Source organism: Pseudorca crassidens, chromosome 9 (genome assembly GCF_039906515.1).
Source record: "Pseudorca crassidens isolate mPseCra1 chromosome 9, mPseCra1.hap1, whole genome shotgun sequence".
In the NCBI taxonomy this organism is placed as follows: Eukaryota; Metazoa; Chordata; class Mammalia; order Artiodactyla; family Delphinidae; genus Pseudorca; species Pseudorca crassidens.
Window position 1 is genome coordinate 6,997,618 of NC_090304.1, and position 25,799 is coordinate 7,023,416.

The 25,799-nt window shown below is 54.9% G+C and overlaps 3 protein-coding genes and 2 long non-coding RNA genes across 19 annotated transcripts in view; 2 read left to right on the forward strand and 3 right to left on the reverse strand.

Moving 5' to 3' along the window:
• Positions 1 to 176: 176 nt before the first annotated feature.
• MUS81 (MUS81 structure-specific endonuclease subunit) lies at positions 177 to 5,850 on the reverse strand. 10 transcript variants are annotated; one of them, XR_010945931.1, is made up of 17 exons: positions 5,436 to 5,850; positions 5,216 to 5,342; positions 4,887 to 4,969; positions 4,241 to 4,339; positions 4,057 to 4,125; positions 3,811 to 3,896; positions 3,371 to 3,511; positions 3,100 to 3,198; positions 2,892 to 3,013; positions 2,701 to 2,798; positions 2,021 to 2,137; positions 1,831 to 1,926; positions 1,539 to 1,667; positions 1,359 to 1,462; positions 701 to 838; positions 432 to 515; positions 305 to 340 (listed from the first exon to the last, which is right to left on the reverse strand). XR_010945931.1 is itself a non-coding variant. In XM_067748280.1 (16 exons), exons 1-16 carry the CDS (start codon positions 5,568 to 5,570, stop codon positions 274 to 276), a joined length of 1,653 nt encoding a protein of 550 aa, XP_067604381.1. In that variant the 5' UTR covers positions 5,571 to 5,850; the 3' UTR covers positions 177 to 273. The 10 variants fall into 10 exon arrangements, 6 of the variants coding, with proteins under 6 accessions (XP_067604381.1, XP_067604380.1, XP_067604384.1 ...); XR_010945930.1 differs by having other exon boundaries at positions 177 to 340; positions 432 to 838; XM_067748280.1 differs by lacking the exon at positions 701 to 838 and having other exon boundaries at positions 177 to 340; positions 3,100 to 3,195.
• A 554-nt stretch (positions 5,851 to 6,404) lies between these two features.
• Positions 6,405 to 8,109, reverse strand: LOC137229975 (uncharacterized). Its single transcript, XR_010945936.1, has 3 exons — positions 7,973 to 8,109; positions 7,308 to 7,431; positions 6,405 to 6,660 (listed from the first exon to the last, which is right to left on the reverse strand). It is a non-coding gene; the product is annotated as an uncharacterized lncRNA (long non-coding RNA).
• Positions 7,996 to 11,915, forward strand: CFL1 (cofilin 1). Its single transcript, XM_067748303.1, has 4 exons — positions 7,996 to 8,460; positions 10,366 to 10,673; positions 10,953 to 11,029; positions 11,256 to 11,915. Exons 1-4 carry the CDS (start codon positions 8,011 to 8,013, stop codon positions 11,366 to 11,368), a joined length of 948 nt encoding a protein of 315 aa, XP_067604404.1. The 5' UTR covers positions 7,996 to 8,010; the 3' UTR covers positions 11,369 to 11,915.
• Positions 11,580 to 22,448, reverse strand: SNX32 (sorting nexin 32). 6 transcript variants are annotated; one of them, XR_010945934.1, is made up of 13 exons: positions 21,977 to 22,163; positions 17,116 to 17,220; positions 16,655 to 16,765; positions 16,413 to 16,534; positions 16,093 to 16,216; positions 15,830 to 15,934; positions 15,530 to 15,635; positions 15,292 to 15,367; positions 15,033 to 15,072; positions 13,908 to 14,258; positions 13,747 to 13,832; positions 13,206 to 13,423; positions 11,580 to 12,503 (listed from the first exon to the last, which is right to left on the reverse strand). XR_010945934.1 is itself a non-coding variant. In XM_067748290.1 (13 exons), the coding sequence occupies exons 1-13, from the start codon at positions 22,010 to 22,012 to the stop codon at positions 13,370 to 13,372; spliced, it is 1,212 nt and encodes a 403-aa protein (XP_067604391.1). In that variant the 5' UTR covers positions 22,013 to 22,163; the 3' UTR covers positions 13,064 to 13,369. The 6 variants fall into 6 exon arrangements, 5 of the variants coding, with proteins under 5 accessions (XP_067604391.1, XP_067604389.1, XP_067604388.1 ...); XM_067748290.1 differs by lacking the exon at positions 11,580 to 12,503 and having other exon boundaries at positions 13,064 to 13,423; positions 13,908 to 14,067; positions 14,172 to 14,258; XM_067748288.1 differs by lacking the exon at positions 11,580 to 12,503 and having other exon boundaries at positions 13,064 to 13,423; positions 13,908 to 14,093; positions 14,172 to 14,258.
• A 204-nt stretch (positions 22,449 to 22,652) lies between these two features.
• Positions 22,653 to 25,799, forward strand: part of LOC137229980 (uncharacterized) — a 41,759-nt gene continuing 38,612 nt past the window's right edge. Inside the window, exon 1 of the long non-coding RNA XR_010945937.1 lies at positions 22,653 to 24,182. This is a non-coding gene — a long non-coding RNA (uncharacterized lncRNA). The remainder of the gene's footprint in view (positions 24,183 to 25,799) is intronic.

Consider the following 25,799-nt stretch of genomic DNA (forward strand, 5'->3'; position numbering starts at 1 on the left):
TCAAAGTTGCAACGCCTCACTGACTTCATCTCCCTGGCAGTCTCAGTGCCCTGCCAGGGGACCCCACGGGTCCTGAGGAGCTCAGTTTAAAAACTGGACCCAATGGTCTCCCCAGTTCCTACCTGGATATCTTACAAGACCCCTGGGGCCTGGCATCTCCTCCTAACACATAAAGCTGCAAACACTTAAGATTTTTATTGTAGCCCAAAGATCCCGGTTAAAAGGCTGCGTAGCCTGGAAAGATGGGGGCGGGGTTCTGTCTTGTGGCAGAGCTCAGGTCAGGGGGCCGTGGCTGCAGTAAAGCTGTGACAAGGTCCTGCTCAGAGCTGGCCCCAGATTCCTGCACGAAGAGAAAGGCACGTAAGGGTCAGGCCTGGGTGAGGGTAACCGCACCCCACCTACTCTCTCCAGGTTCTGTCTCCTGCCCTCACCTCTGCAGGGGTCCGCACTTGATGGTGCTCAGCAGCATTTCCTTTTCCTTCGGCGTGGCACAGGCGTCATAGGCGGCCAGCAGGCTGAGGGTGGGGTGGGGAGTATGAGTTTCTAAGTTTTGGCAATGGCTGACTGCTGGCCCATCCCGAGTGGCTCAGGCCAGTGTCACGGGAGGCGGGCCGGAAGAGGTTGGCATGGGTTAGAGGAGTCAGGACCATGGCTGCACTTCCTGAACCTGGCATTCAAGGCCCTGCTCCATCCTGCTCACCCTCCTTTCATGCTCCTGCAAATGTTTCCCAAGTATGGCTGTTCTTGGCCCAGTCTTCATGGCCCGCCCACTTCTCCAGGAAGCCTCTGCTGCACCAGGTACAGGAAGTCCCCTCCATACGAACCTTCAAGTTGCGAACTTTCAAAGATATGAACATATGTTCGCATGTCCAATCACGTAAGTTAGTTCATGTGTCTGGTGTACATGCTCACTCACGTGCATCCTCTACAGGTGGGTGTGCTTTACTCTACAGTACTGTATAGAGTACAGTAGTACAGTATCTTTACTTCAAGCCCAGGATGTCCAGAAGCAAGCGTAAAAGCAGCGGTATATAGCTGACTGTGTTAGTTGGGTATTTAAGCTAACTTTGTTAGACTTACGAACAAATCGGACTCATGAACGTGCTCTTGGAATGGAACTTGTTCGTATGTAGGGGACTTAAGTGTAGAATGTCTCTCTCCCCCTCCTCCCAATGCCTGAGATTCTGTCTGGTCTTGGCTGGCACTGCCTTCCTCACCACCGGACCTCCATGAACTCCTCAGGTATCAGCTGGGGCTGTCCAGCCCTCACAGAGCCAGACCACCCGCAAGGCACTGGCTGAGTTGACGTCCACGCAGGGTGGGCGGGGGCAGAGGACAGGGGCTCTGTGGCCGCCTACCTGGCAGGGGTGCTGTACTGATCTACCAGGACTGCCGCCTTCTCCCCGCTCACTCCGCGCACCTGCATCAGCTGCCTGGCAAACACCTCCCGCACAGACTGGGCCTGGGGTCGGGGGAGGACCATGTGAGGAGCGGCCCAGGGCTGGACCTCGTAAGGAGGGGCTGGGCAGAGGCAGTACCTTGTTCTTGATGGCTCCCGCGTTGAAGTCGTTGAAGGTGAGGAGTGAGCAGAGAGGGTTTGGGGAGGGCCCAGCCCTTGATTCAGGGTCCCCTTGGGTTCCCCAGGGGCGACTGTGGAGGGTGTGGCCCTGAGGGAAGAGGGAACTGAGGCCAGGCCAGAGCTCTAGGGGACAACCCCCAGCCAGGCCTTGCCCCATCCCAGGCCTCAGTGGGATCTCACTCACCTCGCCTTCCTTGAGGGAACACGCGACCTAAGTAAGGGGCCAGTGCCGGATGGGCGCACCTGCTCACCTGGTAGAGTCTCTGCAGGCCCCTTGTCAACAGGGCCAGGTAGGCTGCTGACTCCTTAACATCTGCTGCGTGTTTCACAAAGAAGCCATCGATGACCTGGAGAAGAGGATCCAAGGGAAAGAGGGCGGCTCCCGAGCAGAGCCATAGACCACAGGGTCCCTGCCAGCCTGGCCCTGCCCTCCCGGCTCACCTGAGTGTTGGTGACAGCCTGCAGCAGCGTGCCCTCGGGAAGGCTGAGGTTACGCACTGAGCCATGCTCTTCCACCAGGTATACTCGACGGCCCAGGCCGCAGCGCTTCAGCCGGAACTGGGCAGGCAGTTGGGGAGGGTGAGGTGGGTCAAAACCTGGATGCTCATATGCTAGGTGTCCATCAAGTCACCCTCAAAACCGTCACAAGAACTTGGTCCCACCAGTTCGCCTCCTCATCCTCCCTAGCTTCTCCACCTGCCTCAGAGCGGCCTCCACACCTTTGCTCACGCTGCTACTCTTGCACAGAAAGCCCTGCCACCATCTGAGCGATGCCCATTCTTCAAGCTTCCCTTGGCCTATACGTGGCCTATGGGGTCAGCCTAGCAGCCAGCACTGACACATAGCTGCTGCGGTTCCACTCCTGGAGGGGTGAGCCTTGTTTACCCCGGCTGTAGGGGCTGGACACCCTAGGGGTCCTAACATGCTCCTCTGCCCTGCCCAGAGACCCTGCATACCTACTGTGCGCCTGGAGGGGCCCGAGGGGAGTCTGATCTCGGGGCTGCCCTGGAGCAGCTCTAGAGGGGATGTGGCTGGAGGTGTGGGAGCTCTGCCTGGATACCACCCAGAAGTGCCCCTGAGTGGGCCCGGGGCAGGGAGGGTGGCGAGGCCAGTGAAGGAACCTTTTGCTCCCGGAAGCGGCCGTCGATGATGCTGCTGCACAGGTCGTCCAGCCGCTTTCGTTCCACGATGTGGTCCAGGACTAGTTCTCCAGGTCGTGCTGCCGAGAGGCCAAGAAGTGTCCCGTTGGCTCGCGTCCCCTCACCCTCCAGGCCCTGCCTCTGCCCCCCACCTGCCCATCCACACCCCTTACCCGGGTCCCTGGGACTGGTCTCTTGGGCCACCCACACGAAGTCCCCGACGTGCAGCTTGCGCACCGTGTGGGTCACGTGCAGCCGCTGCAGCTCTCGGAGCAGCTCTGGCCTGGATCCCGCCCTGGAGTTGCACGGTTGGAGGCCTGAGGGAGGGCAGGCCAGGGCCCTCGCCGCATCCTCTCCCTCACCTCCCCCCACCTCACTCACCCCTTGGTCTCGCCAACGTCCACGCACAACAGCACCCTGTACTCTCCAGGCCCCAGCTCCAGCGGTGGCTGTTGGACGTTCCCTTCGCTGGCGCCACTACTGGGGAGAAGGGGTGGAAGTCGGTGTGTGCAAGGCCCGGGCTGCTGCTCCTCTAACCCCTAGGAGGTGGGGCAGCCACAGCTCAGCTGGAGCTGATGGAGACAGGGTGGGGTCCTGGCCTCATTTTGGGGACAATTCCTGCTCCCCTGTTCTCCCCCCTCCCCCTCCTCACAGCTCAGCTGAGGCCGCTCCTGGCACCGCAGGCTCCTCCCCAGGGGGCTCCTCTGGCCCGCTGCCCACACTTAGCAAGCTCAGGCCCTCCGACTCAGCCAGCTTCTGGGCCAGCTCCAGACCCTCTGGGGTCAGTGAGTACCTGGTGGGTGGAAAAAGAGAACACAGATCTCCCTTCTTCACTCATACTTGGCGGGCGCCCCTGCCTGCCCCCAGCTAGGCTGGTCTCACCAGCCTTGGCGACACTTCACAAACAAGGCCAGTGGCTGCCCAACACCCCTCCTGCTAGCCACGTTCTCGCCCCTCAGATCAGCTGCCTCTGGACCTGCCCAGGGCCACTCCTCTGGTCGGCAACAAGTACACATCAGGCTGCAGGGCCACCTCAGCACGGCACGCCTACTCCCCGGCCCTGCCTCCTGCATCTCACGTCGTTCTCCCCACCTAGCTGGCTGCTGCGTCCTGAGGACGAGATTCCTGTGGAGGAGGGAGCGGAGGGCTGGCCAGGGCCGAGCACTTCCAGGGGCCACCTGTTCGTACGGGAGGAGACCCTTAGAGAGCTCCCAGGGCTACCACCTGCCCACCCCCTTGTCTCACCCCGCTGCTTGCTCCCAAGAAGGGCAGCCTGTGGTGGGCTCAGGGTCAGATCCAGAGCCACTTGGCTCCCTCCTTCCCCCTCTCAGTGCTCACCCTTGGAGCCTTCCGGGCACACCTCTGCAGCAGCTCATCCTTGGTTAGGAAGCCGTGGCTGCTAGGATTCTGTAACCAAGGCAGAAATGTAACCAACTTAGGTTCAGCGCCCGAGCAGCCTGCCCCAGGAGCCGCAGGCCCGTGGCCTCAGTTCCCCGGACTCCCGATTTGGTCAGGCGCTCACCAGGTGTTCCCGGTACAGCAGCAGCAGTACTGCTCGAGCTCCCGAGTGCCGAGCTGGCCAATACTTGCCAGAGCCTCCTGCTTTGAGCTGGGTTGGACCCTGAAAGGTACAGGGGGCCTTTGAAGCCAAAAGCCAGCCAGCTGTTGCGGACGCAATCCCTGGCAAAGCTGAGCTTCAGGCTCTATCTCAGCAGACTAAGCGGCCCTGAGCAAATTACTCAGCTGCCTCTCTAGCTTCTGCATCTGTAAAATAGGCCATGTGATAGTATGATCTCCTGCAAACTTGGGATGCGACGGTGGACAGTTTCAGGGGGTGGGGGGTGGGGTAGGGGTGTAATCGGCCTGGCCCAGCCTCAGTTCTAGCACAGGACAGAGAAGGTAAGACAAGAAGACTCAACAGCAAATCCCATAACTTACTGGATTTGGCCCCCTAAATAGCTTGATCATGGAATTCTCTCAACTGACTCTATTATAACTCACTATCTACACCTACAGATAAGAAAATTAAGCATCAGACAGAATAAGTCATTTGCCCAGAGCCAGGTGTCACTGGTGGGATTTGGACCCAGCCCAGCTAAGTCCCCCAAGCCAGAAAATCTTACTCCTGGTGCTCCCGCTTTCCCTTCTACCCCCTGCCCTCTCCTCACTGGCATGTAAGGATCCTGGACTTTGGCAGGCCTTTCCCGGGCTGGGCTCTTCGCTCCAGGTGGTGAACATGGGGCGTGGTCACCTGCGGGAGTAGAAGAGAGTCAACCCTGTACCCTGGAATCCAGCAGGTAGGATGGTCTGTGACGCGGCCAGCTCAAGTGGTTGGTGAGAGCGGTGAGGTTCTGAAAAAGTCAACCACTAGCCCGACGTCAAACAGCAACTTGGACAGGAGCAGGGAGCCTGAAGCCAAAGTATCCCAGGTGGTTACAGAAGCTGCATCTGAGGGAGGCTCAGGGGACCACAGACCCCTGCTCCCAGCGTTCACCACCTGATGCCTTGTGCTGCTGCAGCCGCCGGTCCAGCATCCGGCAGAGCCCGTCTCCGAAGTGCTGTAGGATCTTAGCTTCCTTGCCGCTGTGCAGGGGCAGTGGGTACCGCCGTAGGGAGCGCAGTGCCTGGCGGAGTAGGGGTACAGTACCGGGTCAGGATGGACCTGGCTGGCTGGCCCGGCCAGCACCTGTCCCCCATCAGGCCCGGCCAGAACCCACCTTCTGAAACACGAATTGCGTGCGGCGCCCTCTGCTGGCTGCCTCGTCCCGCCACTCGGTCAGCCAGCGTACGAAGAGCGGGTTGGCGCAAACGGGCAGCGGTCGTTTCCGGCCCAGGCGGACCGGCGCTGCCATGAGCCCCAGGGCGTGAGCCCCAGCCCTCACGCCGGCAGGACTGAAATGCCGCTAGTTCTGGAGACGGGATTCGAACACCTGGTTCCGGCGGAGGAGGGCGGGACCTCTCCAATCACGTGGTCCCACGCGGGGAACTAACCAAGAGGACTGATTTCTGCTGCCCTCCCCGCCCCTGTACTACTCTAAGTGGTCGGTGCCAAGCACAGTCTCTACCGCCTCTCGCCTTCCCGCCGCCCCGGGACAGGACGAGCCTTTCGGACGCGCCCCGCCCGCCCCAGGCCTTGACCCGCCCCTTCCTCCCACCCCAGATTCGAGAGCGGGGGTGGAGGGGTGGGGTCCTCTTTGTGCGGGAGAGAGGAAGGTGGACAGCGCCGCCCTGTGGCTGGGAGGTCTGGTTGGGGCGGTGCATACCGAGTAACCTAAGGCTGTCAGTTTCGGGCTAGCTCTAGCGGAGGACGGTATAGAGACTGGGCTTATGAAGAGTCCGGGGGGGTGGGGGAACAAATGGGTTGCAGGTAGTTTCGTCGGAGGGACATTAGGAATGGGTACAGGGAATGAGGACACGAAGGTAACGCGAGAGCAGCTGAAAGACCCTCCGAGGAAATGGTGATCCCGAGCTGGGGCCTCCATGGGGGAGGGGCGCGAAGTCGGGGACACGCAGGGAAGGCCAAAGCTTGCAGGACGGGGAGAGGGGGACAGAGGACAAGTAGAGAGGGAACAAATAGGAGGTACTGGACATCGGAATATGTGGGAGGGGCTGAAGTGGTCGCGTTGTTGGATTCGGGGTAGCAGCCTGGGAGTAAGAAGCCCGGACAAAGGGAAAACACTTCATCGTTTTTGTTTTTTTAAAAAATTATTTATTTATTAATTTTTGGGTCTGTGTTGGGTCTTCGTTTCTGTGCGAGGGCTTTCTCTAGTTGCGGCGAGCGAGGACCACTCTTCATCGCGGTGCGCGGGGCTCTCACTGTCGCGGCCTCTCTTGTTGCGGAGCACAGGCTCCAGACGCGCAGGCTCAGTAGTTGTGGCTCACGGGCCCAGTTGCTCCGCGGCACGTGGGATCTTCCCAGACCAGGGCTCGAACCCTTGTCCCCTGCATTGGCAGGCAGATTCTCAAGAACTGCGCCACCAGGGAAGCCCCACTTCATCGTTTTTGAGACTCATTGGAGGTGGGGGACCCTCAGGGAGGTTAAGATGGGAACTATGCAGAGGGGTCCCAGTTGAGCACGAGAGTCTCGCCAGCAAATTAGAGCAGCCCTCATCTGCTACACCGGAAGTGGCGAGGTGCGGATCTGAGGCCTTACTGGAGCGGAGAGGCGGGCGCCAGAGCTTCCAGGCCCGCCCCTTCAAACTCCGCCCCGCCTCGATCCCTCACCCCCCCCAGCCTGCTCCACACTCCCGCCTCCCGCCCGACGCTGCCTTATAAGGAGCCTCCAGCGGGCGTTCGGTTTGGCCCCGCCCCCTCCAGCCTCATGTCCTAATAAGGACATCTAGGGCATCCCGCAGCTAGGGGCGGGCGGGAGCGCGTCTCCAGGGTAACTGCGAAGTCTCCCTCCCCCTCGTCGTTGCTCTAGGAAACTCCGAAGCTCAAAAAAGGTGGAGCCAGCCTCCTCTCCAGGCAGGGCCGCTTGCGCGAGGCGGTTGAGCTGTGGCCCCCGCCTGAGGCTCCCGGGAGCTCGGTTGGTGGGCGATGCGGCGGAAGGTCCCCGACTACAACCCCCAGCATGCTCTGCGACGTACCCCACTCTCGGGAGTCGCTCCCCGGGTCCTGAAGCCCAGCCTTCTGGCTCTTCATTTACACACTTTATTCTGCATATGGGATCAACGCCCCCAATTCTCTTGTTTGCGACCCTGTCTTCTCTTCCTGCAGAGAAAGAGGGCATGGCCTTTGTTCGAGGCCAAAGAAATCTTCCCGGACTGCCCCACCCCAGTTTCTTTTTTTGAAGGTTATGCTCCCACAGAGTTTCTGTCTCAATTTCTGCCGGTACTAATTAACCATATGCCTGGTTACCAACTCGAGAATGAGACTCAAGTTTGGTTTAATATCTATTTCCGCTTTTCACTGTTTAGTAAAAGGCACATAATCCTTGAATTGAATGCACAAACCCCTGTCTCATGATTTTGGCTTATTACCTCATGATTTTGCCAAACACCCTAAAAACAAGTACAAAGCTCTATTTTCAAAGATTTCCTCGTAGCCTTTCCCTTGCGTTTTTTTCTCTTATTTTATTGACGTTGCATATGGCCTTTTCTCAGTAGACAAGAGTGGCTTTACACATGGAGGATGCTTAACAAATGTTTATTGGATAGAAGGTGCCTTATACTGGCGATTCTCCTTGCTCTAGGGCTGGATTCCAGGCCAATTAATAGGTGCTTCAATTCGGAAAACCAAAATACTAACTCACTGAAAATTTTCAGACCAAAGGATCCAGATAGTGCCAAGATGGATCTTAGGAAAACCGTTTCCCTCCGAGGTAGAGAGAGCGAAGTCGGGGCTCATTTTCAGGTCATATTACCCAACGCCGAGGCCTTCGCTCAGCTCCGAGCATTTCCTGGGAAATTCGACCAACGGGTGCGCTCTCCGTGCCATAGCCCCGCCTCTCTCGGCTGTTTTGAACTACATTTCCCAGTATGCAACGTGGAGCAGGGAGGCCGTCAGGTGAAAAAGACTCTGTTACCCAGCGAGCCCGAAGACGGCGCAGGACCCTCGGACTTCATTTCCCGTCGGCCCGCGGGGGGAGCGCCGGAAGTCCGCCCCGCCCCTCATTGTGCGGCTCGTACTAAACGGAAGGGGCCGGGAGAGGCCGCGTTCAGTCGGATCCCGGCAGCAGCTGCAGCGGCTCTCGTCTTCTCTGGCTCTTCTTGCTATCTCCTTTTCTCTTCCGGAAACATGGTGAGCGGCAGGCCATGGCGCCGGAGGGGAGGCGGCTGTGGGTCGATCATCTGCGCGCGCTAAAGGGAACGGGGGAGCGACGTCGGCATCCCCTCCCCCAGCTCCCCGGGCGGGATGAGGGTCTCGTGCTGAGGGGCGGGCGGCGCCGGGACGCGCGTGCGCGCCCGCGGGCGCCGGTGAGGGCCGGCTTGGACGTCGCTCGCGCGGCCCCTGGACTCCCTTCCCCTCCCCCACCCCGCTGTTGCGCCCGCGCGGACAAGGGCCGTGGGGGAGGGGTCCAGGGCGCGCGCGCCCGTCCCTCGCTGAGCAGCCGGTGTCGCGCGCCGCGGCGGGGCCGAAGAGAGTCGGCTCACGGGGGCGCGCTCGACGGGAGCACGCGGCATCCAAACCTGGCCCGGGGGCGGCGAAGGAAAAGCGCGCGAGCGGTCTCGGCGCGCGCGCCCCACCCAGGGGCTGTTCCTATCTCCGCGTCACCCTCCCTCTCAGGCGGGTCTGTCTCGAGAGCAGGTGGCAGGGATGCTCGCAAGGGGCGGGGGCGGCGCGGCTAGCGGGGATGCGGGGGTGTCCGGGTCCGGGCGCAGGCGCCTGGGATTAGAGACTTGCACCGCGCAGCACAGAGCGGACAGCGCGGAGATCACGGCCGTGCTCGGGAGCTAGCGAGCCCACAAGGCGAGCTGGGTTCGCAGACTACACCCGGCGGAGGCTGGAACGGCGCTGTCGGCCGGCGCGTGCGCACACGGTCCGGCCTGGCTGCTGGGCCCGAAGCCGTGGACCAGCGGGGCTGTCGGCTTTCCAGGATGGGGCCTGAGGGTGGAGCCGAGTTTAGGGAAGTGACCCAGGCGGGCACCGCCCGGAAACCACCCCGTCCCCTGTGTTCGGCCCGAGGGCTGCGAGAGCCGAAGGTTGGGTAATTTGTCCAGGCCCGCAGCGCAGGGGGGCGATAAGCTTGTCGGTAAGGGCGCTTCCTTAGGGTTGAGGCCCTGGAGGTGTTGCTTCCTCTAGGTACGGGTTTTTTTCGGGGAGGGGGCTGAGTCTAGCAGATCTCCTTTCCCCGCCTACGCCGGAAGCGGCTCAATCACGTGGCCGGCTTCCTCTGCAGTTCCGGGAGCGGGGGCAGATTTCACCGTGGACAGTCTCACCCCCATTCCTGGCTAGGGTGGACCCCAATACGACCCAGAATAGAAGTTTAAAGAGCTCTCACGGAGCTCTTTGAGTTTGGGCCTTTGAGTTTGGACTGCTAACTTCTATCAGCGATCTTTGGGGCCTGCATTTTTTCCTGGAGAACAGGGAGTTGTCGGGTAGGGCCGTAATTAGGGGTTTGTTGTTCTTCCTTTGGTTTAGGAAGACTCCAGCAGAGAAAGGGATACCTTGTGTGATAACTGCGTTGAACAGTTCTGATGGGCTTGCTAGAACTGTTGAGCACCATTGGTGACTCCTCTAGCGTTGTGGGTCCTGGTTCTCTCGTAGATGGCTATGACCTGGTTGTCTGGGTCCCTTTCTACTCTCTGTGAAGTTCTGAGTCAGCACTATGCAAAAGCTGAGACTGAGTACCGTGCGTCTGTAGGTTCTTTTAATTCTGGGTTCACATCTTGGCCAAGACTTTGCTTTTCACAGGTCTTTAATCTAGCCTGCAGGATGTCGGAGTGGGGAGGAATGGTGTTGAGTTATGTGCTCAGAGGTCTCTTCTGTGGCGGCTCTTCTGGGGTTGTGTCACATCTGATCCTTTGACAGTGACTTGGGTGGGAAACTAGTGATACTTGTCTTGGGAAGGGGATTAATGATCTCTTGGGGCTGAGGACTATATTTGTTGACATCTAGACAGATTTCCTAAGAAAGCAAAGGAGGGACTTCAGGGCACGTCCCAGAAACTTGTTCCTTATGAGGTGCGTGTGGCTCGTCCTCTAGGCCTCTGGCGTGGCTGTCTCTGATGGGGTCATCAAAGTGTTCAACGACATGAAGGTGCGTAAGTCGTCGACACCAGAGGAGGTGAAGAAGCGCAAGAAGGCGGTGCTCTTCTGCCTGAGCGAGGACAAGAAGAACATCATCTTGGAGGAGGGCAAGGAGATCCTGGTAGGTGATGTGGGCCAGACTGTAGACGACCCCTACACCACCTTTGTCAAGATGCTGCCAGACAAGGACTGCCGCTACGCCCTCTATGACGCAACCTATGAGACCAAGGAGAGCAAGAAGGAGGACCTGGTGTTCATCTTCTGGTGAGCTTCTCCTGCAGGCACCTTTTCCTGTCACCTGCCGTAGCTCTGCCCCACCCTGCTTTCCCAGGACAGGAAGGTCTGTGGCTCCTTGTTAACCCAGAGGTGTGCGTTTCAGGGGAGGGTGTTGTAATAAAATGCTTGTCAGTGAGGAACTCGATAAAAGCTTGAATGTTAGGGGCCAGCTCAGGGGCTTCTGGAAGGCCTGTATCGCTTCAGGGCACTTGCTAGACTTGGAGGAGGGGGCTTTGCGGTAAGTTCTCGGATTCTGTTTCCCTCCAGGGCTCCTGAGTGTGCACCCCTTAAGAGCAAAATGATCTACGCCAGCTCCAAGGACGCCATCAAGAAGAAGCTGACGGGTAAGGGCCAGCGCTGGTGGTGCCGTAAGCCCTTGCATTCAGGCCTTGGCTGCAGGGTGGGGTGGACGGCATGGTGGAGGAGAGCCCTCTCTCTCTGTCTCCTCTTCACTGCCTGCTGGATGTAGCCTTATCCCGCCATCTGTTCTGCTGGCTCCTTCCCAGCTGCAGCACACCCACCCCCGCCCCAGGGCTCCCTCTCACAGATGCTCCCCCTTCTCCTCCACAGGGATCAAGCATGAATTGCAAGCAAACTGCTATGAGGAGGTCAAGGACCGCTGCACCCTGGCAGAGAAGCTGGGGGGCAGCGCCGTCATCTCTCTGGAGGGCAAGCCTTTGTGAGCCCCCTCCAGCCCCCTGCCTGGAGCATCTGGCAGCCCCAGACCTGCCCATGGGGGTTGCAGGCTGCCCCCTTCCTGCCAGACCGGAGGGGCTGGGGGGAACCCAGCAGGGGGAGGGCAGTCCCTTCACCCCAGTTGCCAAACAGCCCCCCCACCCCCTGGACCTTCCTCCTCTTCCCTCCATCCCTGACGGTTCTGGCCTTCCCAAACCGCTTTTGATCTTCTGATTCCTCTTGGGTTGAAACAGACCAAGTTCCCCCCAGGAACCCCTGTTTGGGGGGGACCTGTATTTTTTTTAACGACACCCCAGTTCCCCCCTTCTTCCTCCCTTTTCCCATGCTGCCAACTTCTAACCACAATAGTGACTGTGCTTGTCTGTTTAGTTCTGTGTATAAATGGAATGTTGTGGAGATGACCCCTCCCTGCGCCACCTGGTTCCCCTCCCCCTTGCCCCTGGTCACAGCCACTCATGGAAGCAGGACCAGTAAGGGACCCTCAATTAAAAAAACAAAAAAAACACACAACAATAAAAAGGCTCACTAATGGGATGTTTGTTTGGAGGTTGGGGCCCAGGGGACCTTGGGGGCGGGTAGGCTGGGAGGATGTGTAGCATCTCTTCCCTAACCCTCCTTCCAGCCAGCCCCACACGCCCTCATTTGGCGCCAGTGACTAGCTGAGCCTCCTTTCTGACAGTTCCCTCTCTATATCCTGGCGTCATAGTTGGCACCAGCCTGGAAGGTAGCTGAGCCAGGGTGTGTCTGCTACTGGCTGCAGGGGTTCCTTGAACAGAGGGGCTTAATCCCTGAACTAGTTTCTTCTGTTGCCTTGACCCAGGTGGGCAGTAGGACAGTGAGGCCCATTCTGTGATCCCCTGTGCAGTCTTGCCCAGATGTGGGCCCCGAGACTGCAAGTTACTGGTTGCTTCTTGACCTTTTTCTCCACTTTCAGTATTTGGTCTTTGGCTCTGCTCTCTCCCCTGGATGGCTGACTCATTTATAAGGGCTGGGTCCAGTGGCTGCTGTGAGTCCAAAGCCAGGTTGAGTCTTTGGCCTTCTGCAGATGTGGCTGGGGGCCAGGGTGGGGCCAGCCAGGTGGAGTCCAGGACTTCAGACCCAGGTGTCTTGGGCTCCACCTTCCTGTGTTTAACCAAGAGAGTGTTGGCTGGAGCCCCACGCTTCTTGCTGGCATTGCTATGGGCTCTTTTCCAGCCCTGTGCTTTGGGTTTTCACCTGCCCTGCAGGTAAGGTGGAAGTGTTGCCCTAGGGGTGGTAGTGATGGAGGATTTATACCCTGCCCCCTCCCCCCCTCCCGCCATCAACTAAAAAAAGCCTGGAGTTAAAGAGCTGGTTCCTTAGTTCCTTGGAGCTGGCCAGTATCTCTGGTAGGGAGGCAGGAAGGGGTAGTTCCATTTTACTGATTAGGAAATGGGTGTAGAGGATTTATAATTCGTTTTATGCGTGGTCTGTGCCAGGGTTTATGGGGGTGGTGGCACGCCTTGAAGACTGCTCCTGGATTCCAAGTTCTGGGTCTTGTACCTTCCCACAGAGAGCACCACTGGCACTCTGAAAAGTGGCTGAAGACACTGCAGGGGTGTCCCCCGCCGTGTTCCCCCAGGATCTGGTCTCTACCATGGTGCCCCGATAGAGGATGTACTTGGTGGGCCCTCCAACTGGGAAGTCAGGACAAGCAAGCCTCCTTGCTACAGAACCAGGCTTTTTATTTGGGAACAAGCTGGAGACAAATGAACTCAGGGGCCAGAGGTGGGTTGAGGCTGCCCCATAGCCTCTGGGGAGGGAGGTCAGGGCCCCTGGGTTTCCCCAGGTTAGGGCTCTGCTTACCTGTGGCCAAGTGTGGTGCCCATGCTGCCCTATCTTGCAGGGCCTGGCACCTTGGGGTAGGGGTAGGCCTTGCCCCGAGAAGTCACGGGGCATGGTGAGTGGCTCCTGGGGTGGGGAAGGAGGCATCTTGCTGGGGTGGGAGGTCGGGGGGCACTCTGGTGGCTCTAAGGTTCCCCCTTGAGGATGACAAGGGTGTTCCGGAGAAGCAGGGTGCTGGCCTGCAGAGGAGAGGTTCTTGATGGCTCCCATCTGCTGCTACCCCCTCTGTTTCCCCACCTTGGGTAGCCCCTCTCCCCATCCCTGTTCTCAGCAATAACAGCTACCATTTATTGAGGCCTCACTACCAATGACAGAAGGGAATGGTCCTGATCCAAAATGGGGAACTGTGGTCCTGAACAGCTGGGGCTGCTCCTGGCAGCCTGACCTCCCCCCGAGCTCCACCACACCCCCCATGCGCCAAGACACTTGATAAGGGCCTAGAGGCCCAGCGGTGGGAGGCCAGGAAAGCAGCAAGAAGGCTCGGTGAGGCTGGAGGGCTCACCTTAGCGTGTTTGAGCTCCAGCTCCGCCAGCTCAATGAGGTTCTTGCGGAAGGAGGAGACGCGGCGGGATCTGAAGTCCATGAGCTCTGGAGAAGAGAGGAATGGGGACCCCGGCAGAGTCAGCAGTGCAGTGGCAGGGGCTCCAGGGCCGTGGGGCTTACCCTGCTTGGCTGAGTCGGAGAGGCGTTCAAAGCGCTGGCAGCACAGCTGCTGGTGGCTCTCGGCGGTCCGCACCTCCCGGTTCCTGGTGCGCGCCTTGTCCAGTGCCTTGTTGGCGTTCTCATAGTCTGCCAGCGCCCGCAGCCGCCGGTACAGCAGGTCCTGGGGCCGGCAGGGGCACAGGATCCCTGGCCCAGGCCCTTGCCTACCTGCCCGCCCTCCCTGGTGGCTCCAGCCCTGAGGTCTGCTCTGGGGCCACCTCTCACCTTGGCTGCCTGTGAGTCGCGCAAGTAGTACCTCAGCATGTCCGACAGCTTCAGGTCCTCGTCAGAAGCCACTCGGCCCTCCAGTTTCTGAATCAGGAAAGTGGAGGCTGGGGAGGGAGCTGGTGGGGGGGCAGCTAAGGACTGGGAGTGCTGCTGTTCATCTAAATACCAAGTAGGGTCACTTGATACCCACGCTATGTCAAGCCCTGTGGTTCAGGGGAGCAGGCCAGGGAAGGCTTCACAGAGGAGGTGGCATCTGATCTGGATCTTGGGGGTTGAGCAGGGCTTAGACGACAGCCAAAGGCTTTGCAGGTGTGCAAGCCTGGTATGTTTTCAGGGAACCATAAGTTCAGTGGGGCACTTGGGCAGCAGTGGGCCAGATCACAACAGGCTTAAGATGCAAGCTAGAGACTTGGGGCTTTGTGTCTTGGATAGTTTCAAGGAGGGATAGGGTCACTGAAGGGCCCTGAGCAGGGAAGAGATGGGGTCCAACGGACATTTTAGGAAGACGGGCACACTCTGGTGACTTTCTTGGAGAGGAGTTCAGAAAGAGCGTGTCTGGGGCAGGATGCTGGCAGCACAGAACAGTCTGCCAGAGGCACGTGGCACATCCTTGTAAGTGCCTTGCCAAGCCCACTTCCCACCTCCTCCCCCATCACCACACACCCACACTTGAGGCTGGATCCCTGTCTCCACTCCATCTCTCATTAAACTAGTCTGCAGAGTGAGTCCAGGGCCTCACTGAGCCCAAGTTATCACTGAACAATCCAAAATGACCCTGGAGCTTTCCCCTCTCCCGGGACACTCTCTTCCCTGCAAAGGATCATTGGGTGGCCTTTCAACACAGAAGGCAGTACTCACCCTTAGTCGTTCAAAGAGCTCTGCCAATTTGAGGAAGCTCCTAGGAGGCGGTGGGGAGGAGTTAGGGCAGGGGTCTTAGGGATTGCTTAAAGCTTCCCTGCCCTGGTGAACCTTCCCTCTCTTTCTCTCCCAAAGCCCAAGAGGAGCTTCTGCATCTCCCACTAGAGCTGATAGTAGGCTTCCACGGAGTGACCCCTCATGGACAGACACAGTATTACAGGCAAAGAAAGAGGGCAGAGGAGCAAGAGGGAGTCCTCACGTCTTTAGCTGGTTGACTTCTTGTGTTCCCAGACTGCTCAGTGCAGCTGAGATAGGGATATAATCATCTGCCAGGCCTGTTGGGGAAGAGCCGTCTATCAGAGCCCCTTGGTCTGCACGTCAAGTCCCACCCCTGGTGTTTGTGGCCATGGACAGACACAGGGCATTTCCTGCTCTCTCCTCTCCCCTGGGGAGTAGGGCCACTGGGGGGAATCCAGGGCCCCTGGGGCCCTGCGTACACTTGTGAGAGTGCATGACTCTGTCTGCCCGAAGGCAGGCGTCCCGGATGCGGGTGTGGTACTCCAGCAGGAAGGTCCTCTCATGCTCGAAGAAGTCATCCACCTCCTAAGGGAGCCAGACAGGACCCACTCACACCGAGTCACCAGGAGCAGCGCAGTCTCGGGCTCCCGGGCGTGGCACAATCCCCCTCTAGGCAGGGCCCCATCAGTGGCTTCCCCCCCACAGGGACCCAGGGTCTCAATCCTTGCTGGGGACTTGAGGCCCTGGGTTGAATCCAGAGAGGGGGCCCCCCAAGTCACCTTGAGCCCTGACATGCCAGTGATGAGGGCTTCATCTGCAGACTTCACAATATTCCTCAGAAACCCCCCAAGGAGCTCCTTCCTGTTCTTTCCTCGGACACTCAGCTGAGGCACACGTGGGGAGGGTGTGACGTCAGGGTGGGCATTTGCACCTCCCACCCCGGGCATATACCACTCGCCGAGCTGATGAGATAGAGGCCTGAGCCCACTTAGAGCCATGCCCCCCACCCCCGGGGGGACCCCAGCTCTGTGGCCCAGCTCACATCCTGGCCATATTCCAAAAAGACAAAGAAGTTGTGGTCTCGACGCAGGGTGGGGTGGGCCGCCAGGCGCTGCAGAAAGACTTCATGCATCGCAACTGTCTTCTTAAAGATGGCCAGATACTCCCTGCAGAGGACGGCAGGCAGCTCGCGGGCCCTCCCTGGCTCCTTCCCCCCTCCTGCCCCCTTCCCCCTCGGCAGCCCTGGAGCGAGGAGCAGGGTCCTAAGCGTCCACAGGGGACAGTCAGGGGAGAAACCCTGGGGCTGTCAGGAGAGGCTGGGCTGGGGCTTTGTCACAGACAGGAACGGGAGGCGGCACTCACGCTTCCAGCTCCTCCTTCATTTTGGCAAACTCTTCCCGCGTGATAGAGCTGTCTCCCTCACCCAACTTCTGCAGTTTTTCCCTTGAAGCCTCAAAGTCTGGCCTTGGAGGGGCTGGGGGGATCTGCTCCAAGGAGGGACAGAGCTGGAAGTCCTCTCGTCGTTGAGAAGGCCGTCACCCGCACCGCGAAGCCTGGCCCAGCCTCCCGGCCGCCCCCCGGTGCCCAGGCCGGCCCCTCCTCACAATGAGACCGGCGTACTCCTCGTTTTCCACGTAGGCGTTGTGTAGCCAGATGAACTCCTCATGATGTCGCACGACTGAGAACTCGGTCCGGGCGAGGTGAGGGACGCAGCTCTGGAAGCCAGGGAACCTAGCTGAGGTGTCTTTCCTCCCCTGCCCAAACCCTACACCCACCAAGCTTCCTGGGCACCCACTTTTGGGCCTCCCCAATCCCACATCCCAGGGGAGGCCCAAGTTGGGGCTCACGCGTCCATGACTACCCTCAGGAGGGTGGACAGGGGATGGTAGTACTTGGGGCCTTAGGCAGGCAAAGGCTGTACGAGACTAGACAAGATGCCCTCTTTCTCAGAGGGCCAGGGGCCAAGAGCCAGGCTGAGGAGCCGGGCCCAGAGGCTACGCGGGCATCCGCGCGCCGGGCTCCTGAAGCAGCCATCTGAACCCCCCCTGCTCCGGCGCAGCCTCACCTTGGTTTGAACAGTGAATTTCACCTTGTCCCGCTCGCTGACGGCATCAGAGATCTCCACCTGTAAGGAGCTGTCTCCCTGCAGGTCCGGGGACATGGAGGAGGGCTGTGGGGGAAGGGAGGTCCCTGACATGACTGACCACGCCCCCCCCCCCCCCCCCCCCCGCCCATCCTCGCTGCAGGCTTCTGGTCCTCCTGCAGGGCCCACCTCAGCAGCATTACTCCCAACACACCCTGGGGTCGCCGGCTGTTCCCCCCCACCTCCCGAGGGATCCTGATAAGTCACTGCTCAGGGATTCACAATGACACTTTCCCACCCTGCCATCCTCTGAAGTAGGCAGAACTCTCCCTGTTTGATAGGCCTGGAAGCTGTGACCACCAGAGAGGTGAAATAACTTGGCCGAGATCACACAGGTGCAAAGCGGCAGGGCCAGATTTGAACAGTTTCTCGGTTCCAAACCCCATGCACTTCCTCAGTTACCGGCCCACCCCTTCTCAGCTGGTTACCTCAGGTACCTTTCACCAGGTGTAAAGTGAGCTGGATAAGATGGTCCCACCCCTTTTGAGGGGCTCCTGAGACCATTCCATTCACTACGTTTGGTACCAAGAGGCACTGACTTGGAGGCCAAGCACTTGTATTTTTTCTCTAAGTGAAAAGATCCCTGAGGCACCAAGTTACTAGTTCATCCTTACACTGAGCTATCTCAACAAGCATTTAGTGAACACCTGCTATGTCCACACCATTGTGCCAAGAGGTACCAGGGAGAGAGGCAGAGGCTCAGAAGCCACTCTCCCTTCAAGTACTACTCACCAGTATATAAACTGACACCTGCCCACCTCTCACACCCAGACGCCTCCCTCTCTCCTCTCACAGGCTTTAGCACTTATTTGGGACACTGTGGGACCACTCTTAGACTTCTAGCACCATAGATTAATTTTACCTGGCCTTGAGCCTCATATCAATGCAGTTACACAGTATATACTATTTTGTGTCCATGTTCTTCAGTGAGACCCATCTATGTCATTGAGTGCAGTGTTTCTTTTTCATTGCTGTGTAGTGTTCCATCATATGACCGTATCGTAGTTTATCCATTCTACTGTTGGTGGTCTTTTGGATTATTTCAAGTTTGGGGCTATTATGAATAAAGCTGCCATGAATATTCTTGCATATATCTTTTGAGGGACCTAAGTACTCATTTCTGTTGGGTACGAGAATGGCTTCGTCAGAGGGTAGGCATGTGTTTAAAACGCTTTCATAGATACTGCCAAACAGTTTTCCAAGGTGACTGTACTAATTCACACTCCCTCCAGCACTGAATGAAAGTTCCAGTTGCACCACATCCTTGCCAATACTTAGAACTGTTAGTCCTTTTAATTTTAACCTTACTGGTGGAGGTACAGTAATACTGCATTGTGGGGACTTCCCTGGTGGTCCAGTGGTTAAGACTCCATGCTCCCAATGCAGGGGGCCCGGGTTCAATCCCTGGTCGGGGAACTAGATCCCGCATACCACAACTGAAAGATCCCACATGCCGCAACTAAAAAAAAAAAAAGATCCCACATGCCACAACAAAGATCCCGCGCGCGGCAACGAAGATCCCACATGCCACAACTAAGACCAGTGCCACCAAATAAATAAATACATCTTTTTTTAAAAAAATAGTGCATAGTGGCTTTAACTTGTATTCCCTGGTGAGAAATGATATTGAACACCATTTCATGTACCTATTAGACATTCAGAGATCTTCTTTTGTAAAGTGCCTATTCATGTCTTTTGCTCCTCCCTGCCATACTCTTTTAAAAATCAGATCATCTTTCTCTTATTGATTTGTAGGAACTCTTTAAATCTCCTGGAGACAAGCCCTTTGTCAGTTATATGTTTTGCCAATATCTCCTACTCTGTGGGTTGCCTTTTCACTCTCTTAATGGCTTATAATTTTACAAGCTCAACATATCAATCTTTTGTGGTTTGTGTACTCTTGAAGAAGCACTCCTACCCCAAGGTCATGAAGATATTCTCCTATTGTTTTCTTCTAGAAATTAACAGTTTTAGGTCTATGATCCATTTAATTCATCTTGTATGCAGTGTAAGGTATGGGTTGTGATTCATTTTTGCCCTATAAATAGCCAGTGATTTTACCACTATTTGTTTAAAAACACTATTTTTTCACTATTGATTTGTTTTGGTAGAAAATCAATTGACCTCATAAGTGTGATCAGTTCTGTATTCTCTGTTCTGTTCCACTGATCTATATATCTATACTTTTGATAATATCACACTCTCTTGATTACTGTAATTGACAGGCAACGTTGAAATCAGGTAGAATTAACTTTGTTCTTTTTCAAAATCATTTTGGCTATTGTAGATCCTTTGCATTTCCACATAAATTTTAGAATCAGCTTGTTATTTTCTACCCCCAAAGAACTTTCTGGGATTTGATTGAGATTACATTGAATCTATAGATCAAATTGAGAAGGACAGACGTTTTTACAATACTGAATCTTCCAGTCTATGAACATGGAATATCTTTCCAGTGATTTAGGTCTTCTTTAATTTTTCTCAGTAATTTTATATATATATATATAAATTTATTTATTTGTTTATTTTTGGCTGCGTTGGGTCTTGGTTGCTGTGTGCGGTTTTTCTCTGGTTGTGGCGAGCGGGGGCTACTCTTCGTTGTGGTGTGCAGGCCTCAGTAGTTGTGGCTCGCAGGCTCTAGAGTGCAGGCTCAGTAGTTGTGGCGCACGGGCTTAGCTGCTCTGCGGCATATGTAATTTTTTATTTTGCATATTTTGAAACTGTTATTAGGTGCATAAAATTGAGGAGTGTTTTCCTGTTGAATTGACTCTTTAATCATTATAAAATGTTCCTCTTTATTTCTAGTAATACTTCTTTCTTGTCTTCCAGTCTGAAATTGATAAAGCCACACCAGCTTTCTTTTGGTTAGTGTGTTCATAGTGTACATATTCCATCAGTTTTTCAATATTTCTATGTCCTTATAGCAGGTTTTTTGTTTGTTTTTTGTTTTTTTTGCGGTACGTGGGCCTCTCACTGTTGTGGCCTCTCCCGTTGCGGAGCACAGGCTCCGGACGCACAGGCTCAGTGGCCACGGCTCACGGGCCCAGCCGCTCCACAGCATGTGGCATCTTCCCAGACCGGGGCACAAACCTGTGTCTCCTGCATCGGCAGGCAGACTCTCAACCACTGCGCCACCAGGGAAGCCCTGGCAGGCATATTCTTAACCACTGCGCCACCAGGGAAGCCCAGATGTTTGTTTTTTAACTGTACTTTTTGTTCCATTCATTATTATTGTAATTACTGATATAGTAGGCTATAAACCTGCCATCTTACTTTTTGTTTTCTCTTCATCTCATCTGTTTTTTGTTCCTTTATTCTTTCTTTCTTTTTTTTTAAATAAATTTTTATTGGAGTATAGTTGCTTTATTCTTTCTTTCTTGATTTCTGTTAGATTACTCAAGTATTTTATGTTATTTCATTTTCTCTGTTATATTTTTACTTACATATTCATTTATTACTCTTTTCATTTCTCTATATTTATAGGAGAATTTTGAAGAAGCCAATGATTACTCTGGAGGACATGGTCTAATAACAGATTTTCAAAGAGTCTGGCATCTACAAAGGTTAGGGGTGCACCCATGAGTTTGACAGCCCAGTATATCCTTAGAACACATAGCATCCACTATTACTGGTAACAGTAATAGTAATATAATAGCTAACACTTATATTTGCTCTACTTATATGCCAGGCATTGGTCTAAGCATTTTATATATATTAACTAATTTTTTTAAAGATTTTTTTTGATGTGGACCATTTTTAAAGTCTTTATTGAATTTGTTACATTATTGCTTCTGCTTTATGTTTTGGATTTTTGACCACAACGCATGTGTGATCTTAGCTCCCCCACCAGGGATAGAACCTGCACCCCCTGCATTGGAAGCCAAAGTCTTAACCACTGGACCACCATGGAAGTCCCTGTGTTAACTAATTTAACCATGAATATGAACATAGATAAACACTGAAACAGATGCTTTCTGTTCCATACTTTGGTCTCTCACCCCTCTCACTTCTTCAAATTCCACTGATCCCCATTCCTCACTTCTTGGCTTCTCCGACACCCCCATGGCAGGCTCTGCCTCTGTCCAACTGCCCCCCACCCCCAAAGTCTGGCTCATTGGTGCAATAGGCCCCCCAAGTCCCCTGTCTCCTTCCTGCTTGGTAACTGCTTGAGGGAGATGGGACTTCAAAGATGAACCACAGCTGCTCCATCCTTATCCTCAGTCACAGTCCACTAGGCACATTCCTCCTACCCCTAAAAGTGTGCACCTCTGTATGCCCCACCCCTAACCATCCTTGGCACAAGGATGCTCAGAAACTATTTGTTGAATGAAGTCAAGAGGAAAGAATGAATGGTCTCATGATTACATGAACATAGATACACAAGTGAAGCCATTAGTGCTGAACAGTATTCCCCCACCTTGGGAAAGGAGGAGGGTACTCCAGCCCCTTCTCAATCCCTAACATCCTTCCTTCTTCCCCATCAAACCAGCATGAGTCGGTCCTGGGAAGGGGATGAGTAAGAGTGACGGGTCCTTTTCCATCTGTCGGGGCCACGGTAAACCCTGCCTCCTTTGACATCCTCACCAGCCCCCATGCTGATGCCACGGAAGCGCCCCACCCCCTTGCTCAGGTCTCGCCTTTCTCTAGCTCATGCGTGGGCACGAACACACACACACACACACACACACACACACACACACACACACACCATTCCCTGATTGGGCATCACTGGGTATCATGGAGTGAGGTGAAGGTTGGGAGGGTGTTTGCATCCTTTCTGTACCTTGCTCTCCTTCCCAGCCTCTAGATGCTCCTCCATCACTCTCGTTCTCGACTACAGCACACAAGAATTCCGCGGCGGGTTACTGCCCGCGCGCTCCCGTAGGTTGGTCCCCGGTAAATCGCCCCGAGGAACGGACCCAGTGGGGATCCTATCAGCTGACAGAGGCACTCTCCCCTCCCTACCAAGGAGTCACCTGGAGCCGGGCGTGGTTCCACGCCGTTCCCTCGCAGCCGCGCCTTTTGATTGGGTAGCAGGTTTACCGTGCGGGACGCCATTGGCTGCAACGCCTGTCGCGGAACTGAGAGGGCCGGGAACAGCCCACAGCTTGGAGAATGGAGTCGGGGGCCGCGGGGGGCTCTAGGATCGCAGAGGTCTATTGTCGCGTCAGCCCACGCCCCAGGCTGGCTGACTCCCGCCCGCCGCCCCTCTGGGCCGCGCCTTCTAACGGCCTGGCGCGGCCTGCGCGTGCGCACTACCCTAGTCTCGTGCCCTCCAGGCGGTGGGCGGGGCGGCAGGCCAGAGGGCTGGGTGGAAGGGTGGGGTGGGTGAGGGGAAGGGGGAGCTGGTTTTGGAGGGGCGGACTAGGGACGAGGACAAGGGCTAATGTCTTTGGAGAAAGGGGTTCCGTTTGGACGTCCGCTCTGGGACATGAGGGAGTGGCTGGGTAAGCCGCAATGGGCGGCGAGGGGGCGCGACAGGGCCCGCGGCCAGGGCGCCCGAGGCCAGGCGCGGACCCGCGGGCGGTCGCAACTGGAGCCTGGAAGCAGAGGGGCGCAGACGATGCGAGAAAAATTGTGGATGCCCTGGAACGGGCTCTTCGTGATCGGGAAGAGAATGGAGCTCCTGGGTAGAAACACGCAAAAGCCTAGGATGTGGGACCCGAAGCTTGAGTCTGAGGACCGGAGACTGGAAGATGTGGAAAAGGCAGTCTTGAGAGGAAAGTCAGGCCGGAGTCAGGGAAGGATGGATGTGAAACGAGTGCGCAGTGTAGCAAGTGCATTACAGGCTTCCGCGGGTTTGCGGAAAGACAACTCCAAGGAGGTGTGGGGAAAGCAAGAAGTCAGACACGAAATAGGGGCTGAATCTGAGAATGCAGGGACTACAGCGGGGTCTAGGGGGGGACCTGGGTTTAAAGAGAGGTTGAAGTTTACTGGAGTGGGAACCAGTGGAGAGGACTCGAGATCCAGAGAATACGAACTAGGGCAGAATGCGGAGGCGCTGAGGTCAAGTGGAGAGAAGCTGAGGTCAGGTGGAGAGAAGCTGAGGTCGAGTGGAGAGAAGCTGAGGTTGAGCAGAGAGAAGCTGGTGTTCAGCGGGGAAAGGCGGGGATCCAGGGGAGAGAAGCTGGGGACTAGTGGAGAGAAATTGGACGGTTCAAGAATGGGGAGCATAAATGAAGAGAAAATTGAAAGAGTGAAAGTTACTGGTGATGAAAGATTGATAGAAATTACTGATGCTGAGATGGACATTCCTTTTGAAAAGGTAGAGGAGAACAATGAAGAGATTGAGGAAGGGGTGGGGGTTGAGGAGGATGTCTTGGATGAAGTGAATGATAATACTGATGAATCCATTTCTATGGAAGAGAAAGATTATAGACAAAGGTACCAGTGAATGAGGCAGATGAAGGATTTAAGGTAAAGAAGGAAAGAAGCAGGTAGGGGAAGTATTGCAAGTCAGAGAGGAGAAATTAGAGACAAGCAGAACATTACTGACCCTGAAGGGGTAAATATGAGAGGGAAAGGAGAGCATCTTTGCCTAAGAGAAGAGAGAGTGGGAATGAAGAGCTCCTGGGGATGAAGGCGGAGACCAGGACCAAAGGAAGTGAAGAAGAGTGATAAAGAGGGAAATGGAACATTTTGAGAAGAAAGAGAAGATTCGTTAATGTGTTGATAGGTAGAGGAAGAGTGGACATTGGTTTCTTGGAAAAGAACTGTGACTGAGGAGCTTATAGAGAAATGTTTGAGAAATGGATTTAGGTTAGGCTAGAAGGATTTAGCTTAACACACGATTGGGTTTATGAGATGTAGGAGAATGCACAGTGAGAAAAATGGAAAGGTACAGCAGGGTAAGGATAGGTCATGGAGGTTGTGGACAGAGATGCAGGCTGGAGTGCAGTTTCTGAGAGAGGATCCTAAAGAATAATGAAGGGCTCCAAAGTGACAAAGGCAAGAGCAGAGATAAGAAAATAAAGAAGTGAAGAAAAAAAGTAAGAAGCCAAATCCCATAATAGTGATTATGTTTGTTGGATTTTAAAGTTATTTCCTTTACTATTTCTGTACCCTCCTCTCCCATGTAGCCAATTTTATAGTTTAATGGGACAGGCCTCTCGCAGGGCCCTGTATATCTGGACTGAGCCCAGCCTCCCTGATCTTCCCTCTAACTAGCCCCCAGATTGTATCCAGAATAATTGCTGGGCTCCACTATTTTTTTTTATATATACAAATTTATTTATTTATTTATTTATTTTTTTGGCTGCCTTGGGTCTTCGTTGCTGCGCGCGGGCTTTCTCTAGTTACAGCGAGTGGAGGCTACTGTTCGATGCGGTGCATGGGTTTCTCATTGCAGTGGCTTCTCTTGTTGCAGAGCACGGGCTCTAGGCTCATGAGCTTCAGTAGTTGTGGCATGCAGGCTCAGTAGTTGCGGCTTACGGACTCTAGAGCTCAGGCTCAGTAGCTGTGGCGCATGGGCTTGATTGCTCCATGGCATGTGGGATCTTCCTGGGCCAGGGATTGAACCCATGTCCCCTGCATTGACAGGCGGATTCTTAACCATTACGCCACCAGGGAATTCCCGGGCTCTACTATTTTTTAAAAAATATTTATTTATTTATTTATTTGACTGCATCGGGTCTTAGTTGTGGCATGCAGGGATCTTCGTTGCAGCACGTGGGCTCTCTAGTTATGGTACGCAGACTCTAGAGCATGCGGGCTCAGTAGTTGAGGCGTGTGGGCTTAGTTGCCCTGCGGCATGTAGGATCTTAGTTCCCCGACCAGGGATCAAACCCGCTTCTGGGTTTCTTAACCACTGGACCACCAGGGAAGTCCCTGGGCTCCACCTTTTTAATCACTTCACCATGATCACCATTTCCACAAGTTCCCCTTACCTCCACATCAACTTTGAATTTGAAGTGGTCTCAATTATTTTGTATTATTATTATTATTTCCATCTTTGACTTTTAATGATGCATCTAATCACATGGACTTTTCCCCTTGTGTCTGTCTCCTTTGGGGCTTTCTTTGATGTCTTCCACATGTCATCCACCATCCATCGTCACCCCAGGGAAGAGAGAAGATTCTCTGAGTATCTAGTGTCAAGGCATCAATATCAAGACTCTTGGGTAGGGATCTAAGAGGTGGCAAAAAGCAGTCATGGATACTTAGGATGAAAGGAATACGTCACCCTTTCTCCTCCACATACTTTTTAAAGTCTATACAATTTCTAAGGGGTAGAAACTTCATCATATCATAAGTCTCATAACACAAATTTATAATAGCCTCATGTTTTTTAATTGTTAAGTTTTCTACACACCCCTACCTAATTTTCCCATCTCCAAAAGTGCTGTTAAACTCTGTGCCATAATTTTGTTCGTATAGTCAAATCTAACAGATAATCTATCAATTCCTTTTTTTTTTTTTTTTTCCTGGAAATTTCCTTCTTGGAGTCCTTTGTCCTCTGGGTCTGGTGTAGGGTGGCTCGTTCTAGGCTTGTTCCAGAGCTGCTTTCCTGAGCTTCTCAACACTTCTCTCTGTTTTTCTGTGTTGGTTCTCCTACTGCATGGATCTTAGATCTTCTTCCCCTTTTTTGTTTCACAGCCTCATTTTGG

What these genes read in the sequence shown, in the direction of transcription:
- MUS81 (XM_067748279.1), bottom strand. Translation starts at nt 5,570, where the DNA reads ATGGCAGCGCCGGTCCGCCTGGGCCGGAAACGACCGCTGCCCGTTTGC. An exon ending in CGCAATTCGTGTTTCAGAAG is followed by an intron (nt 5,343 to 5,435) that starts GTGGGTTCTGGC and finishes CTACTCCGCCAG; the next exon opens with GCACTGCGCTCCCTACGGCG. An exon ending in GCAGCAGCACAAGGCATCAG is followed by an intron (nt 4,970 to 5,215) that starts GTGGTGAACGCT and finishes CTACTCCCGCAG; the next exon opens with GTGACCACGCCCCATGTTCA.
- CFL1 (XM_067748303.1), top strand. Translation starts at nt 8,011, where the DNA reads ATGGATCTTAGGAAAACCGTTTCCCTCCGAGGTAGAGAGAGCGAAGTC. An exon ending in GACCTGGTGTTCATCTTCTG is followed by an intron (nt 10,674 to 10,952) that starts GTGAGCTTCTCC and finishes GTTTCCCTCCAG; the next exon opens with GGCTCCTGAGTGTGCACCCC. An exon ending in CATCAAGAAGAAGCTGACGG is followed by an intron (nt 11,030 to 11,255) that starts GTAAGGGCCAGC and finishes TCTCCTCCACAG; the next exon opens with GGATCAAGCATGAATTGCAA.
- SNX32 (XM_067748286.1), bottom strand. Translation starts at nt 22,012, where the DNA reads ATGGAGGAGCATCTAGAGGCTGGGAAGGAGAGCAAG. An exon ending in CTGGCATGTCAGGGCTCAAG is followed by an intron (nt 15,636 to 15,829) that starts GTGACTTGGGGG and finishes TGGCTCCCTTAG; the next exon opens with GAGGTGGATGACTTCTTCGA. An exon ending in GAAGTCAACCAGCTAAAGAC is followed by an intron (nt 15,073 to 15,291) that starts GTGAGGACTCCC and finishes ACCGCCTCCTAG; the next exon opens with GAGCTTCCTCAAATTGGCAG.